This window comes from Microtus ochrogaster, unplaced genomic scaffold (assembly GCF_000317375.1).
Source record: "Microtus ochrogaster isolate Prairie Vole_2 unplaced genomic scaffold, MicOch1.0 UNK46, whole genome shotgun sequence".
NCBI lineage: Eukaryota > Metazoa > Chordata > Mammalia > Rodentia > Cricetidae > Microtus > Microtus ochrogaster.
In genome coordinates this window covers 2,581,559-2,600,250 of record NW_004949144.1, presented here as the reverse complement: position 1 = coordinate 2,600,250, position 18,692 = coordinate 2,581,559, and the positions used below count along the sequence as shown (strand labels likewise).

The 18,692-nt window shown below is 39.5% G+C and overlaps 1 protein-coding gene across 4 annotated transcripts; it reads left to right on the top strand.

The window, feature by feature from the left end:
* The first annotated feature begins 3,456 nt into the window (after window positions 1-3,456).
* LOC101992652 (C-type lectin domain family 2 member D11-like) lies at window positions 3,457-10,924 on the top strand. 4 transcript variants are annotated; one of them, XM_013354501.1, is made up of 6 exons: window positions 3,457-3,584; window positions 6,123-6,254; window positions 6,783-6,848; window positions 8,104-8,282; window positions 8,860-8,966; window positions 10,023-10,924. In XM_013354501.1, the coding sequence occupies exons 1-6, from the start codon at window positions 3,509-3,511 to the stop codon at window positions 10,165-10,167; spliced, it is 705 nt and encodes a 234-aa protein (XP_013209955.1). In that variant the 5' UTR covers window positions 3,457-3,508; the 3' UTR covers window positions 10,168-10,924. The 4 variants fall into 4 exon arrangements, with proteins under 4 accessions (XP_013209955.1, XP_005369282.1, XP_013209957.1 ...); XM_013354502.2 differs by lacking the exon at window positions 3,457-3,584 and adding an exon at window positions 4,581-4,669 and having other exon boundaries at window positions 10,023-10,257; XM_005369225.2 differs by lacking the exon at window positions 6,783-6,848 and having other exon boundaries at window positions 10,023-10,257.
* Window positions 10,925-18,692: the final 7,768 nt, after the last annotated feature.

Genomic DNA, 18,692 nt, shown 5'->3' with positions numbered 1-18,692 from the left:
CCAAGGAATCAGAAGAGAACTGGCTCCTGTGACCACATGACCTCTAATATATGCTGTGGCATGGATGTGCCCCCCTTCAGTAGTAAGTAAACCAATTTTTAATGGCCAATGTGTAGCTCTCCCATGTTTCAAACAGGTGAATGTGGCCAGTGAATATAATTGTTTATTGTACAATAAAGCATGTTTTTCAAGAAAAAAAGTTGACTCTTCCCATCTCCAATTTCCTATAGCTCCTGAGAGCTATAGGGCAGATGAACTGCAGTTACCTCTGAAATGGTTACAGGGGTAGTAAAGGCCCTTTAAGGGAAAACTGCTGGCCAAGAACAGAACCTTGACCTGCCTGGAGATCTAATGTTCCAGCAATTACAAGGTCACACAAAACTCTGTGTCTTTGCTCATGTCTAAAAAACAAAAACAAACAAACAAACATCACAGGAAGTGGAAAGTACTGAAACTTTTTTCATTGTCTGTCCTCCCTTGATCCATTTCTCTAAGGTCAACAGTCTAGAGTAAAAAGCACACTCCCAGTATAAGAATAAATATTGACTGTTATGAAAAGTTGCTTTTGACATTGTGCCTCCTGTGGGCCTGAAGAAATAGACAGGTACTTGTGTCCATTCTTACTCCATCATACAACATAACCCCACTGTCTAACTGTCCCTGGATTTCCAGGGATATGTCTCCCCAACCTAGACCAGGAGTCTATTTCTGCCTAGGCCCCCTCTGGGCTCCCAGACTCCCAGAATTGCTGTGGGCCTGAGAAGGACCAGAAGTCCTTATCACTGACTTAGAGTTCACTCTGTTCCCATCGCTGTGCCAGACTGTCCTTATCACTGTGTCAGGCTACACTCTGTTGCAGGAAGCCATCTGTTATCTCTGGCTCAGGCTCAGAATTCTGGGGTTAAAGGAAGAGGCCTCCAGCTAGGGGAGCACTGAAAGTCCTTGGGACTAAGTCAGCTTGTATTAACGGTTTCACTTCTAAGTTAGAGCTCTGAAAAGAAACAAAACACAAAGTAAACCAGTAAATGAAAAGTCAGTCTCCAGATAGCTCCACCATGGCTGCCATGGACTCTTGTTCTGTTCCAGCAGGATTTTGTGATCTGGATGTTGCGAGAGGCAAGCTGAGGGCAGGGAGATCAGGGAGAAAAGAGAAGGGAGAGAGGGAGAGAAGTAGAAAGAGAGAGAGGTAGAGAGGGGGTGAGCGGGAGAAAGAGGGAAGGGGAAACAATAGAAAATGGAAGGGGAGAGAGAGAAGAGAGACAGAAGAGGCTATAGAGCGTAGGGCAGGGGAGGGATCAGGACTTGAAGCTGTTAAGCGTGTTTATGGAGGAGAGTGTATGCTATTGGCCAGATTAAAAGCCTTCTACAACTTTGTTTTAAGCTGTCAGGCTTTGTCTTAGGTCAAGAGTGTGAGAAAGAAGCTGCCATCTTGAAAAGTTGGCCTTCTTATTATCTAGTTATTGTTCCATTTCATGTCTGCCTACTAGACATATGTCTATCTTCTACTCTCACAACATTCTCCTGCCTGCAGTAGAGTCATGGACCTAGACATGGTCCTCAACTATAGCCTGGGCTTGGATGCCATCATGGCACTAGGTATCATACTCAGATCTGTATGTCCCCCAAGCTGAAGCATGACCCTCAGAACCCATTTCTGTTCATCTTCATCCTGCCATGTGGCTTTTTATCTCCTGTCCATTCTGTATGTCCAACCCCCTCTGTTGGATCTCAGTGGCATCTCCTCTTTTCTTACTCCCGGAGTTCCTCTCTCCCCAGGAATTCTACCTATCCTCTCCTAATGGCCATTCAGATTTTTATTAAATCAATCAGGTGTCTTAGGCAGGTGAGGTAAAACATAGACATATTTTCATGTAGTATAAACAAATATCCTGCATTATACTTGGACATCAGAAAATCTGGACAACACTCATCTCCAGCTACATTGACTGTTGTAGCCCCAAATACCTGAATTCAGAAGCCCTTTGACTGCATTTATATTTACTCATATTTTATAGTACACTTATTTATATGTTATATTACTATACTAATTATGTGCTATTGTTATATATTTTTTATAATTAATATATTAAGTTTGTAGTGTTTTTAAACATTTATTTTTACTGTTTTCATTGGTGTGAGGGTGTCAGATCCTCTGGAGTTGCAGACAAGTGTGAGCTTCCAGGTGGGTGCTGGGATATGAACATGGGTCTTCTGGAAAAGCAGCCAAGGATCTTAACAAATGAGTTTTCTCTCCAGCCCCTACGTTTGTAGTATTTTCTTGACTTAACCTTGGCTGGCCTGGAGCTCCCTCTGTAGACCAGGTTAGCCTTGGACTCATAGAGAGCCACCTGTCACAGCCTCCCTAGTTCTGGAATCAGAGTCATACACTGCTGTATCCATCACCCAAATATTCCAGTATTTTAAAAAGTTTCACAGATGTTTACAATTTTCCTTGACATATGTTCCTAAGTGATAAAAGCAATGTTAAATTTGTTTTTCATGAGGATGATGACATTCTGCTGCTACAATTTTGAAGCACCTGCATTCTAAATCCAAACTCTTCAAACCTGCAGTTTCAGTTCTGGAGCAATCTTACACCCTCTTCTGACCTCTGCAGGCACATGTACTCACAGGCACAGCCCCACAGACAGGCACAGCCACATATATATAATTCAATATAATACAAGTAAATTTTAGAAAAACTTCAACTCTGCTTCATAAACTGTCTAGTCCTGAAATTCTTTTTAGCATCAAAGTAATAAAACTTGCTTTGGCCTAAGTAAAAGTTCCCTAAAAATCTGTGCAGTTCTCAACCTGTGGGTTGTGACCTCTTTGGGGAGAATCCAACAACTATTTCACAGGGGTCAAATATCAGATATCCTGCAAATTAATATTGATATTCTGACTTATAACAATAGCATACAATGAAATAAATTTATAATTTGTGTCACCACATCATAAGGAACTTATTAAAGGGGCCCAGCATTAAGAACATTGAGAACCACTCATCTAGAGGCATTTCTTGGACTGGTGATGGTGGCAGTGCAATATGTCCTTTCTAACCCCACACCAACCACCAAACACTTCCATATTTGAACCTGTCATATGACACAGCCCAAATCACCCATAATTGGCACCAGAATAAATTATCTCTTATTTCTGGAGAGGTGAGAAATATGTTCACTGACTGTGGACACTATGGTCTCCAGCTCTCTCCATTCTGACTCTGTCTCCCAGAGATTCAATCTCTGGATCTTTAGCACACAAATCCTCTGATCTGGCTCTGGTGCCCCCTTCTTAAGTGATGTCCTCAAAACTCAGAGTTGTAGCAACATGGGCTAAACTCTCCAGAGGACCGCTGCTTTTTGGTTGGTAGTCAAGGCAGGAAAGGGTTGATAATTACGAAAGGGAAGTGTGCTGTCATGATAAAAGGCTGAGTGCACATAGCAACCGCCCACACACACAAACGGTATTTCTTCCCTCTCAACGGTTTTAGTTTCTATCGGAGATGAGTGCTGCAGAACCTGCAGACGCTTTTGTGAGCATGCTCAGTACCACAGACAGCCGGCATGAGGTCAAGATGGGTATGTATTTAATGCATAAGCGAACAGAACTATAAGATCAGAGAGGTATTTGCAAGGGACAGCAAAGAACAGGGAAGGCAGAAGAGCTGAACCTCATGTCTTTAAGTCTGTCATGGTAAGATTCTGCAGAAGCAGAGAATTCAGATAGGAGTTTAGTTACCTGAGAGGCTGTTGCATTAGTTATTCTGTTGGGGCATATAATACTTAAATAGTTCTTGTGCAAGAGAAATGAACAGTGAATTGCCATACAAAAGCCTGAATCATGATTTTTTTTTTCTTTGTTCTTGGCTTGCTAGTCCACTCTTTTCCTAGGGATCTGGTAAATTACTCTGGTGAATCACACCAAGTCCCTGTGGAACAGGCTTGCTCTACAAGTCCCACAGCAAAGGCAAATTCAAACAACAGGTTTCTTTTGCAGTGTGTAGTGGCAGGAGGTGCCTGGAAAGCTGTGGCTTTTGCTTTACAGAGTCACTGTAATAGAAAAGGATGTAAGGAGGAGGCAGGAGGTCTAGTGTCCAGGCTGACCCCACCCAGGATCAAATCCTCTAGTAAATTATGGAAAAAGAATATAAAGGGTTTTCTATTTCAGTCTTCAGGAAGAAAGCAAAACTGTGTTTTTTGCATTTTGAAAATGGCCATGCTTTCTTATACTCTGCTATTTTATCTTCCTTTTTTCCTTCTTCCTTGTCCCTCCACCTTATTTTTTTCACTTATGGAAAGAATATTAGATTTTGAGAAAATAAGACTAATATTTACCAAAATAAAAAAATTCATGACAAATGTTATTGCTTATCACTTAAACCAAGTATTATCCTAACTGAAATTTCCTATTATTAAAATAATTATTAACTATTGATACTGCTGTTGTTGCTGCTTATTGATTGATTCTTTGAGAAAGTTTCATAGTATATTCCAAGCTGGACAATAGTTCCTGCTTCTTTTCCCAGCAGCATCGACTTTTGAAACCAAATACTTACCCAAAGAGAACATATCTCTTGTGAAATCAGAGCTCCTGTCCAAAGGGTGGATGTTGTGTAACTGGAGTCATTCTGCAACTTCAGTCTTCTGAAGCCATATCTGGGTCTGTGAGTGAACTGGTTTTTGTGTTTTGTTTTTTGCTTTAATATTTTGTTTTGCTTTGCTTTGTTTGTTTTTTTTTCAAGAGAGGGTTTCTCGGTGTAGCTCTCGCTGCCCTTAAATTCACACTGTAGACCAGGTTGGCCTCAAGCTCAGAGATCCTCCTCTCTGCCTCTGCCTCCCCAGTACTGGAATTGAAGGCTTGAGCCACCATCACTGGGTGTATATTTCTGAGTTTTGAAAACATATACCAATAATGTCTCTCTCACAGTGAAAGACAAATCTATAACTCCACCCAAATTCCTCTGAGGCCCATTGCAGATTTTTTCCAGACACTCCCTTCCTAACCAAACCATGGCCACCTATGACCTGAAATTTCCTTTTTAGAAGCTGTTCAAGTATAAACAGTTGACCTTAGATTTACGTTCCATGCACCACTGAACTACAAACAGTTCTGGATTCAGAAATATGAAAGCAGCTCAAAGTACATTTGTTTTACAGAAGGTTAAAAAAAAAAAGCCGACAGGAAAACAGATGGATTAAATTAACACAAGCAGAAACAATTTAGTAATGGTTGGAGTGACCAAAAAACAAAACAAAACCACACACATCTCTGTGATAAGATTCTCAAGATAAGTTGCATGAGAGACAGCTTGTTTTGTAGCTCCCTGCTCTAGAGCTGTGGAAGATCTAAGCCTAAAGAAAGACAACACAAGTATCATGGAGGGTGTGGAATGTCAGCAAGAGACAGAATATGTCTTACAGAGAGAGCTGGGATATGGAGACTTTATTTAGAAAGTGTTGGGAAGGTATGGAGGGAGATAGAGAGGAAGAGAGAGAGAGACACACACACACAGAGAGACCTGGGGTAGGGGGAAAGAGGAGCAAAAGGAAAGAGGGAGAAGGAGAGAAAAAGCAGCCTCTTCAGAAGAACAGCAGGTAGAGAGAAAGAAAAGAGGCCAAACTCAGTTTGTCTCAGTGGGCAGAAAGAGACAGGGAGTGAGCAGAACTTGTCTCTTAAAGGGACAGGGTACTGTCTGGATTCATCCTACCAGGTGACAGGGAAGGCCAGCATAATCATGATTCTAACACCTAAGGAATGCCTTCAATTCCTAACTTGCAGAGTTTTTGCTATTTTGGACTAATATTAATTTACTTCATATGATTTTGAAAACTGGTTAAAATGGTCCCATATTTCACCCATTAATTATGTCAATATGTTTTATTATATACATTTATATGTGTGTTTACTAAGTTATTTACTTACTTTGTTTTAAAAAATGATCATTATGTAGTACAGGTTTGACTCAGACCTCCTTTGTATCCAAGGCTGGTCTTGTACCCCAAACTCTCCAGCTTCTACCTCTAGCACTGGAAGTGCAGAAGTGTTCTATCTGAGTAAATTTATCCTCTCCCCTGAAAGGTTCTTGAGATTGATTTTCTCATATTTATATTTTTCAGGTAAAAAGCTCCAAGGAAAATGTCTCAGAATCATCTCCCCTGAGTCTCCTGCTAGGCTTCACTGCTGCTATGCAATGATCATGGTCCTCACTGCAGCTGTGATTGCACTTTCTGTGGCTCTGTCATTGTCAGGTGAGTGACATTCTCCAGATCCTGCAGCATTCTGTCCACATCCACACTGTCAGTTGCACTTACTGAGCACTGTGAGCCAGGCACTGTGAGCCAGGCACTGTGTGAAGGCAGAGAGAAAACACACTGGAAATTCCTGTTCTCTGGGAACTTAGGGTCTAGCAGAAAGATGCAGCAAAGGAACATCACAGGCTGTGATGTGCTCAGGAGGCTAGACTCTACATCCCTGGGAAGAGGACATTCAGCAATCTCTAAAGAGATGCAGGCGATATATGTCTACCTTGGGGAACTATTTAAGATAGAGCACAAGAAGAACAAAGGAGAAACTTCGAGGAAGTGTTAGTACAGAGAAGAGTAATATGTCCAGGAAGATACAGCACCTCCCTCCCATTGCCCATGGTGTTAGTTAAAATGTTCAAGTGTATTCTGAATGCAATCATTGAAAGGTTTTTGAGGTGACCAATTTATAGGTTTTTAGAACCACACTGTTCTAACAGTGTAATAAAAGTCTTGTACTATTGCCTTCTGCAGGAGACCTATTTCCCTCTCAGTCTGTTGGTCACCAGGTTGAGAGGGTAAAGAATAAAAGGGGTCATGGTAAGTTTTTTATACAGTCCATGTGCTGTTGGACAATGGTCTTGTACCCTGTCACTTATATTGTATTGTTTTAATAAAACAGTGATTGGCCATTAGCCAGGCAGGAAGTGGAGGCAGGGCAACCAGGCAGGAAGTAGAGGTGGGACAACCAGAACAGGAGAATTCAGGGAAGAGGAAAGAGTCAGTCTACAGTCATCACAGAGGAAGCCAGACACAGAGGAATAAGATGAGAATGCCTCACTGATAAAAGGTACCAAGCCACTTAACTACACAGACAAGAATTATGGGTTACTATAAGATGTAATAACTAGTTAATAAGATGCCTGAGCTAATAGGCCAACCAGTTTATAATCAAGGTGGAGCTCTGTGTGTTTATTTGAGACTGAATGGCTGTGGAACCAGGCAGGACAGAAACCTCGGTCAATACCCATGAACACAGATGAACAGAGGCATCTGAAATACAGACTTAGGTGAATCAGCTCAACTTTATTCCAGAGTATAAAGAATAAATAATATGGGGAATACTGGGAAAACCCAAATTTGTATTAAGTGACATGCTCCTGTCACAAGGCTTGGTATGTGGCAGTAGGGTCCTTTAGCAGAGTTCCTAGCACTATTCTTAGCAGGGATCTATATCAGGGGTCAAGTTAATGACGGATCAAGCATCTGGTTTTAAAGACAGGCATCTGGTTTAGAGATAGCTTTCAGATAAGGTCAGGCATCCAGGCCCAGGGACATCATCCAGATAAGGCTAGGTAGAGAGCAAGAAGTTTTGTTTGGGAAGGAGGGAGTTCCATATTGTCAAACTTAGCTGCTTGGCTATGGCAGACTGACTTCTAACCAGCCAGCAATGTTTTCCAACCTTTGAGCAAGCCCTTAGTGCAGCAGGTCCACACTGTAACACTACCTTCCCAATAGTTCTCACTGTTATCTCAATTATTAGGCTGACTGTCAAAGTAAGTGTCCATACAGAGTGCTTGTTAATCTAGCAACACATATTGTAGTGAACAATGATAAAGCACAAATAGTGATGATATTGTAAAAACTCATTTGCTAGTCACCCCATTGTCAGTGAGAAACAGAGAGATTGGGGCACAGGCTTGAACTGGAATGCCTTTAGATAAAGGACCATCTTCCTAAACAGAGTACTTCCACAGATCTGTTAGGAAACCGCCAATCAAATTCACACCTCATAGCTGAGCTCAGTAGGGTATGCCAATGCCTTTTAAAAATTATTTTATTGTCTAAATTTTAGTAAGAAAGTCAGAAGATATCTCAATCAAAAATGCTCATGGTTCTTGCCCAAGAAACTGGATTGGATTTGGGAGGAAATGTTTTTATTTTTCTGAAGACACAAGTAACTGGACATTCAGTCAGAACTTCTGCATGGAATTAAAGGCCCAGCTAGCTCGATTTGACAACATGGAGGAGCTGGTAAGAAAGGATCAGGAATTGGTTTGTTGGTTTGTTCTGCTGAGTATGTGTTGCCTTGAGATGGGTTGGTTAAAGATAAAGCCTGAGGAAGGATCCCACCCTTGCAGGTGGAGACATGGGTAACAAGTGAGTGTGTGCCATTTGTTGATGGTAGCACTCCTGAGTGAAACCCTGAGACATTCAAGCAACATTTTCTCAGGAAGTGCTCATAGTCAATCTGGAAGGTAGGATATACCACTTTACTGTGATACCTGCTGGTGATGAGCAATTTTCTCCAAGATAGCAAATGCTGCATCCTGAAGTTGACAACTGTTAATAACTGCAAGGGGAAGCTTAACCAGAAACTAACCCAGCCATGAGGAATATGTCATAAAACTTAACTTTAATTCAAATGAGGTACTTAAGAATTATGACTCTCAACTGAATACACTGAGAACTGAGGGCTATTATGGCTCCAAAGTCTGTGTCCCTCATATATACCCTCTTGTCATCTAAAGAGGAAGTTGTATGGTGGGGACACTCGAGGGTCATCTGAAACAAAGAGATACATATATTTACTTTCCATGTTTTATGACAGAACTTCCTGAGGAGATACAAAGGGACCTTTGACTACTGGATCGGCCTGTACAGAGAGTCACCAGAGCACCCTTGGAGGTGGATGGACAACACAGAATATAACAGCTCGTATGTTTTCAAACCATTTTTCTTCTACTATGATGATTTGTTGCGAAGTGTGTTTGTTGTGTCTATTAGAGAGGAAAGGCTGTGTCATGTGAACCTCACTTTACTGCCTGGGAGGTATATTGGTCTTCTTTTTTAAAACCTTACTTAGTGTGATTTTCCTCAAAATCTTTAGCATGATGATGGCATCTGGGGTAGCTATTGTCTGTTTCTTCACCAATTTAAATATTTTTGTTGTTGATAAATGCCCTGTGTGGGATGTACACACAACGTCAAAAGGGCAATGAGGACCCTGAAACTTCAGGAAGCCACTGCAGAAGGGCAAGCCGGAGACCCAGCAGTCCATTGTGTGCACAGTTGTACCTACTCACTGAAGCAGAGGCTCCAAGGGCATTGGAAACTTCCTCTAAAGTCTTGTAACCAGAGAGCACCAAGACCATTCTTGGGTGTGAGAATAGTTGTTTTGAATGGAGCCATTATACAGGAATAGTATCACAGACCCAGTCTTGTCCATCATTTAAGCCTTTTCAGAAACTTACTAAGAAGTGAGTTTCAACTGGGCAATGCTGAAACATGCCTTTAATCCCAGCACTAGGGAGGCAGCAGCAGTCAGGTCTCTGTAAGTTCAAGGACTGCCTGGTCTACAAGAGATACTTTCAGGCCAGACCTCAACACTACAGAAAAACCCTGTCTTGAACACCCTCTTCAGAGAAGTGAGTTTCCTCATATGTGAAATGCTTCAAAACAGAATTGAAAATCAACCTCAATGATGCCACCCATGGCTGTATTTCATTTGAACAGGGCAGCAAGCATAAGACAAAACTTTGGAAACACATTGGAAAGTTGGTTTAACATGCATGAATGTCAAAGTTTCTGTGTTCAAATCAAACCCTGAGAATATAAAAGACAATAGAAGCACAACTAGTGCAGATGATTCTCATGGACTCAGTCTTCCTTTGATTCATATTACAAATAAGCAGGACAGACAGGCAAGATCACACTGAGGAGAGAATGTAGTTCTGGACTCTGCAGATTTACTGTTTTTTGGTTTATTTTCAGGATTCCCATCCGAGGAGTAGAAGACTATGCTTACCTGAACAACAATGGGATCAGCAGTGCCAGGATCTATGCAGACAGGAGATGGATCTGTAGCAAGCCCAACAGCTATATCCTCGAATGCCAAATTCCTTTTGCTTCTTCCTAGTCTTTGTCAAAAGATGTTTTGTACCCTGATATCAACAGATGCTGCTCTTTTTCCCATCTTCCAACATTGTTATAAAAAAAAAAACCCTGAATATTTGCTGGCATCACAAATGAAAATCATCTTGGAGAATGGCACATACAGGGGTTTAGAACAACACTAATGCATCTAAAATGGGTGTTGGCACTCATGACTTAAGCCTCAGTACAATTAGTGTTACTGAACCCCACTTTTATGATATAAGGATTTTTGTGCAGACTGTCATACTTATGAGAATTTGGGACCACCAAAATGAGTTCTCTAAGTGCACTTGCCCTTGGATTTAATAATGAAAAGCATCAGGTGGCAGTGGTGACATGACCCTTTGATCCCAGGGGCTTGTGAATTTTTTGTTTGTTTGTCGTTTGTTTGTTTTCAAGACAGGGTCTCTCTGTGTAGCTTGGCTACACTGGAACTCACTCTGTAGACCAGGCTGGCCTTAAACTTACAGAGATTTGCTTGCCTCTGAATCCCAGTACTGGAATCAAAGGAGTACACCAACACCATTGGTCATAAATTTTATTTTTAATATAGTCTTTCCGCTTAACCTGAACCTGTGACCCTTTGCAAGAAGCGGTGATCACGGGTGTGCTCACCACACCATACATTCTGCAGTTCATTGTTAAACTGCAAATATCTGTTAAATAATACATTGTATTTTTGTTATGTCTATACTTTATTTTTTTATTAGATGAATAAAGAATATTTCATTTTGAAATATCACTTTCTAAGTTGCTTCCTCATTTAGCCCTAATAAAAAGTTTTCTTTGTAATCCATTTTCCTTCCTGGATCCTCACAGGAAAGTAGAAAACATTCTCAGGGACTAGCAGTTTGCCCAACACAGGAGTCTTCAAAACAGACCCATGGAATGGACCATGTTGTCAGAATTATGCTTGTAAGACTGGTTAGTTTCAACTAAGTTCCTGACAAAGGAACTATGTCTAAAATGGAGATATATTTCTACAAGAAGTTCATTTTATATCATTAAACTGGGTGAACTTTATTCACAAAAGAAACTGGGTAGGTTTATGACCTTATCTGACCCAATAATCTTGTTCACAATAGACTTGAAAAAATAAGTTTACTCACACCAACTCCTCAGATTCAGATGAGATAACCCAGGGAAATGACTTGCCAGTATCTTCATGTGACTTATAGTAAACACAGGGTAAGTTTCCTTCCATTGCTCTGTGTAAATAATCTGAAAGGAACAGTAAGTTCTCATGAGCATTGGCCCTTCAAAGAATTCCCCCCAAAAGCTGCCAGTGAGCTGTGCAAACGTGTTCCTTATAGACAAGGAAATTTACCATTAGTTAAATGAATAATTTTTTTTATTGAAAAAAAAATTTCCTCCTCCTATCCGCCTCCCATTTCCCTCCCCCTCCCCCCACTCCTTTCTCCTCTCCCCCTCCCCCCTCTTTTCTCACCCTCCCTCTCCAGTCCAAAGAGCAATCAGGGTTCCCTGCCATGTGGAAAGTCCAAGGTCCTACCCCCTCCATCCAGGTCTAGGAAGGTGAACATCCAAATAGGCTAGGCTTCCACACAGCCAGTACATGCAGTAGGATCAAAACCCAGTGCCATTGTCCTTGACTTCTCATCAGCCCTCGTTGTCTGCCATGTTCAGAGAGTCCGCTTTTATCCCATGCTTTTTTATTCCCTGTCCAGCTGGCCTTGGTGAGCTCCCAATAGATCAGCCCCACTGTCTCAGTGGGTGGGTGCACCCCTCGCAGTCCAGACTTCCTTGCTCATGTTCTCCCTCCTTCTGCTCCTCATTTGGACCTTGGGAGCTCAGTCCTGTGCTCCAATGTGAGTCTCTGTCTCTATCTCCATCCACCGCCAGATGAAGTTTCTATGGTGATATGCAAGATATTCATCAGTATGGTTATCCTCCTGGATATTGGAAATAGACAAGATTGCCAGGCAAAAATTGGGAACTTGGGGGTGGGGTAGGATGGGGATAAGGGGAAATGGGGAGAGAAACGTGAGAAGGGGAGGATGGAGAAAGTGTGGGGGAATGGGATGGTTGGGATAAAGGAAGGGTGGATATGGGAGCAAGGAAGTGTATATCTTAATAAAGGGAGCCATCTTAGGGTTGGCAAGAGACTTGACTCTAGAGGGGTTCCCAGGTGTCCAGGGAGATGTCCCCAGCTAGTTCCTTGGGCATCTGAGGAGAGGGAACCTGAAATGGCCCTATCCTATAACCATACTGATAAATGAATAATTTTAACAGCATATAGGAAAAAAATCTTTTTCTTTCTTCTTTTTCTTTTTTGAGACAGAGTCTCACTATGTAGAGCAGGCTGGCCCTGAAATCAGAGATCTCCCTGTCTCTTCCTCCTTAGTTGTGTGTTTAAAGGAGTGTGCCATCATGTCTGGCTTAGGTTTATATGGGCTGGAGAAAAAGGTGAGTGAGTAAGAATTTTGTTGTAGAAACACAAGGACCCGAATTCAAATTCTCATCACTCACATAAAAATCCAAGCAGGGTTCTTCTCACACTTCTGTTATTTCGGGTCTACAGAAGACAAGCCAGGAGGATCCCTAGAGTTTATTGGACATCAGTCTTGTTCAAGGAGAGACAGTGTTTCACACCACAAATAAAGAAAAAGTAAATTATGACTATAAAAGCAAATGGTTCAGGCACATTATAGAAAGCATCCAAATAATTTGGGATTCACACCTTCTCCTAATTCAGATTCCTCAAAAAGGTTTTTTGTTCTTTGAGAAATTTTTTCAAATTATTTTGATCCCACTTACATTCATTCTTCCTGATTCCAAGAATCACCTGATCCATCCTTACTCACCCAACTTTGTGTCTTTAAAACAAAAATAATCAACAGATCCCTGTGCTGAGATAAGGCCAGGAGAGCACAGCAGAATCCCCTGGAGTGTGAGCTGGAAGGCTGGGCACAGGGCTGCAGAGAGACGATGCTGATGCCCAAGAGGATGACAGAACAATTTGTAACCCTTTCAATGATTGTGAATCTAGTGGAGTAAATATGCATTAACTGTAGAACATGAAATTAAGACATTTTAAAGAGGAAACTTTTTCTCTCAGGTGCACGTTTGGAATTTTATGTGTATACTTTTAGGAGATGAGAGAGGGTAGTCCAGGTCAAAGAGAGAGGAAAAGCCCCCCCCCAATTCAAATAGGCAGGCTTGAAAATAAACTGTTGACAAATAATACTTATCTGAGTTCATTTTGACTGTGATGATGGTTGACCCAAGTTGATCTCTTGAAACTTATAAAAACTTTTGTATGAGGCAAAAATGTCAGATAATTCAGTATTATTATTAATATATGTAGTCTGTATGAAATCCATGTTGTAGAAAAGGCAAGAGACTCATTTTTCTTGAGTCATAATAGAAGTTTGGAAGCCTAAAAATAATTTTGGTTAAAAGCAATTACCAAATTATTTGTTTAGGAAATTGGATGTATGTAAATCAGGAAAATTCCTCCATTAAAATCAGAAGTATTTTTGTCTATATTTAAGAAATGACCAGGGAATATAGGAGCCTGAGCTTATGGCTGAATAGCAAGCATCATTGTTGTATCGGTTTATTTAGAATTTTATTAATGTTAAACTTTAAACTTTTGAAATCTTAATATAACAATATCATAGAAGGGGAAGGAAATCTGCATTATTATTGTTTATATATTTAGACCTTATTTTCAATCTCCCCAAAAATCATTTGATTAAACCTTTATATATTTGAAAAACTTTACATCCTAATATATTTTTATTTAATTAATCAACAGACATGGGCCATAAATTATTAAGAGCAGCCGATGTAGAGTGAGTATCTTTAATCAAAGGAATAGTAAAAAGTTACTTTGAAACCTGTTTGGTGAGCTCTCCTCTATTTGGAATTTGGTAACAAGGTAAATGATTTTTAGATCTAGTATAAGAAATTTAATCTAGATGAAGGTTCTATGGTGATATGCAAGATATTCATCAATATGGCTATAGTATAGGGCCAGATCAGGTGCCCTCTCCTCAGCTGCTCAAAGAACAAGCTGGGGACATCTCCTTGGACACCTGGGAACCCCTCTAGAATCCAGTCTCTTGCCAACCCTAAAATGGCTCCCTTAATTAAGATATATACTTCTCTTCTCCCGGATCCACTCTTCCTCCAACCCAACCGTCTCATTCCTCCAAGCTCTCCCCATCCTCCCCATCTCACTTCTCTCTCCCCATCTCCCCTTACCACCACCCTACCCCCACCCCCAAGCTCTCAATTTTTGCCTGGCAATCTTGTCTACTTCCAATATCCAGGAGGATAACTACATGTTTTTCTTTGAGTTCACCTTTGTATTTAGCTTCTCAAGGATCATGAATTAAAGGCTCAATGTCCTTTATTTATGGCTAGACTCCACTAATGAGTGAGTACATACCATATTCATCTTTTTGGGTCTGGGTTACCTCACTCAGGATAGTGAGAAACTTTGATTCATGCATGTTGAACCAACTTTTCAATGTGTTTCCAAAGTTTTGTCTTATGCTTGCTGCCCTGTTCAAATGAAATACAGCCATGGGTGGCATCATTGAGGTTGATTTTCAATTCTGTTTTAGCTGGCAGCATCTAAGATGTGCAGGCAGCTGACTGACTGTTTCCTTTATCTATGTTGCCCAATTTTCATCTGACCCTTGTTTGAAATAAACCTTTCTCTCTTTTCACTCATACAACAGCTATTTTGTTTTCTTTAAAACACCTATTATATTCCATGATGAACTATTTTTTTATGATTAAAGAGTTTCATGTCAATACTAAGAGAACTTTAATTTAAAGTTGATATTTTTAGGATAAATATAACAGGGATGAAACATAAAATTCTAGATCTATAAAGACAACTAACTTATAAACTGTTAAGAATAAATTTGCTTAAATTCAAACTATTGAGGATAAATAGGAATGCAGGTTGATGTATGCTAAGTAATATGCATAATTCCTTACTTAATCCCCAGGCATTTAAAATGTTTAAGTTTCCCATATTAGACAAAACTGTCTCATGTCTCTTACTTGCTGCAAGGGCTTTGTTCGAATTACACTTTTGGGTCATTTAGATTAGATTAGATTTCTTTTTTTCCTTACAACAAAATTCCATACTTTTTATTCAAATTTCATACATTAAACCCCACAAACTAATAGGTGGAGAGTTCAACACTTCACTCTTACCGTAGGACAGGTCAGACAGATAAAAACTTAAGAGAAAAATAAGGGAACTAACAAATGTTATGACTCAAATGGACCTAACAGATATCTATACAATATTTTATCCAAACATAAAAGAGTATACCTTCCTCTCAACACCTCAGGGAATCTTCTCAAAAATTGACCACATACTCAGTAACAACACAAACCTCAACATATACAAAAAATTGGAATAACCCCATGTATCTTATCAGATCACCATGGCTTTAAACTAAAATTAAACAGTAACACTAATTCCAGAAAGCCCACAAACACATGAAAATTATACAGCACTCAGTTGAGTCATTAATGGCTCAAGGAAGAAATAAAGGGAAAAACTAAAGACTTCCTAAAATTCAGTAAAAATGACCACACAACATACCCAAATTTATAAGACACAATGAAAGCAGTTTTAAGAGCAAAGTTTCTAACCCTAAATGCCTACATAAAGAGGCTGGAAAAAATTCCACACTAGTAAATTAACAGAACATTTGAAAACATTAGAGCAAAAAGAACCAAACTTACCCAAGAAAACTAGATGGCGGGAAATAATCTAATTGAGAGCTGAAATCAATACAATAGAAACAAAGAAAACAATATAAAGAATCAATGAGACAAACAGTTGGTTCTTTGAGAAAATTGACAAAATATACAAATTTTTATCCAAACTAAACAAAAGTCAGAGAGAGAATATCCATATTAACAAAAGCAGAAACAAAAATAAGGGCATAACAACAGACACAGGAAATTCAGAGAATCATCAGGTCATATTTCAAAAACCTGTACTCCACAAAATTGGGAAACGTAAAAAAAAATGGATAACTTTCTGGATAAATATCACCTACAAAAATGAAATCAAGACCAGATAAGAAAGTTAAATAGCCCTATCACTGCTAAAGGAATAGAAAAAAAAATCCTCAAAAGTCTTCCAACCTAAAAAAAGCACAGGACCAGTTGGTTTCAGCTCAGAATTCTACAACAATTTCCAAGAAGAACTAATACCAATACTTCTCAAATTCTTCCACACAATAGAAACAGAAGGAACATTGCCAAACTATTTTTATGATGCTATAATTACCCTGATACCCAAACCACATAAAGACGTTACTAAGAAGGAGAATTACAAACCAATCTCACTCATTAACACTGATGCAAAAATACTCAATAAAATACTGGGCAATTGAATCCAAGAACACATCAGAACCATCATCCAACATGATCAAGTTGGCTTCATCCCAGAGATGCACGGATGTATCAACATACAAAATTTGTAAATTTACCCCACCATATAAATAAATTTAAAAATTAAAACCCACATGATCATCTCATTAAATACTGAAAAAGTTTTCGACAAAATACAACATCCCTTCATGATAAAGGTCTTGGAGAGAGCAGGGAAAGAAGGAACAAACCTCAGCATAGTAAAGGCAATATACAACAAGCCAACTGTCAATATCAAACTAAACGGAGAGAAACTCACAACAATCCCACTGAAATCAAGAATAAGACAAAGTTGTCCACTCTTCATATCTACTCAATATAGTTCTTAAGGTCCTAGCTAAAGCAATATAACAATTAAGGGAGATCAAGGGGATACAAATTGGCAAAGAAGTTAAGCTCTCACGATATGGTGAAAATATGATAGTTTACATGAACGACCCCAAAAATTCTACCAAGAAATTTCTACAACTCATAAACCTTTTCAGTAATGTAGCAGGATACAAAACTAACTAAAAAAAAAAAATGAGTAGCTCTCCTTTACACAGATGATAAATGGGCTGGGAAAGAAATCAGAGAAACATCACCCTTTCGATAGCCACAAAAAGCATAAAATATCTCAGAGTAACTCTCACCAAACAACTTGAGAACTTGTATGACAAGAACTGTAAATTTTTTAAAAAGAAATTGAAGAAAACATAAGAAAATGAAAAAAAATCTTTCATGCTCTTGGGTAGGCAGACTAAACATAGTAAAAATGGCAATCTTACCAGCAGCAATCTACAGATTCAATGCAATTCCCATCAAAATCCCAGTAAAATTCTTCAGACCCCTCAAAAGAATGGCACTCAACTTCATGTGGAAAATCAAAAAGCCAAGGATAGCCAAAACAACTTTGTACAATAAAGGAACTTTAGGAGACATCACTATCCCTGGCTTCAAACTCTACCTACGAGCTACAGTACTGAAAACAGCCTGGCTTTCGCATAAAAACAGACAGGAGGACCAATGAAACCAAATAAAAGACCCATATATTAATCCATACACCTTCAAATACCTGATTTTTGACAAAGAAGCAAAAAATATAAAATGGAAAAAAGAAATAGTATTTGACAAATGGTGCTGGCATAACTGGATATCAACTTGTAGAAGAATGAAAATTGATCCATAACTATCACCATGCACAAAACTCAAGTCCAAATGGATCAAAGACCTCAACATAAAGCCAACCACACTGAACCTTATAGAAGAGAAAGTGGGAAGTACACTTGAACACATTAGCAAAAGAAACTACTTCCTAAATATAACCCTAGTAGCACAGTCTCTGAGAGAAAAGAAATAATAAATGGAACCTCCTGAAACTGAAAAGCTTTTATAAAGCAAAGGACATGGTCAACAAAACAAAACAGAAGCCTACAGAGTGGGAAAAGATCTTTACCAACCCCTGATGGAGGAAAGACATTGGTTAATTAATCAAAAAAAAAACTGCTTGGGCCTCATAGGTTAAAACATAGGTGGGAGGAGTAAACAGAACAGAATGCTGGGAGGAAGAGGAAGTGAGCTCAGAGGCCATGCTCCCCTCTCCTGGGCAGATGCCATGAAGCAAGCTGCCAGGTCAGACATGCTGAATCTTTCCCAGTAAGACTGATGCTACACAGATTATTAGAGATGGGTTGATCGGGATATGAGAATTAACCTGTAAGGGCTAGAGTTAATTGGGCCAAGCAGTGTTTAAATGAATACAATTTGTGTGTTGTTATTTCTGGTGTAAAGCTAGCTGTGCAGGAGCCAGACGGGATGAAAAGCAGACCCACAGGTCCTACAACAAACCCCACATCATACAGAGGTCTGATCTGCAAAATATACAAAAAAAAAAACTCAAGAAATTGGTCATCAAAAGAACAAATAACCCAATTTAAAAATGCAGTAGAGACCTAAACAGAGAACTCTCAACAGAGGAATCTAAAATGGCTGAAAAACACTTAAGGAAATGTTCAACATCCTTAGTCATCAGAGAAATACAATTCAAAACAACTTTGAGATTCCATCTTACACCTGTAAGAATGGTCATGATCAAAA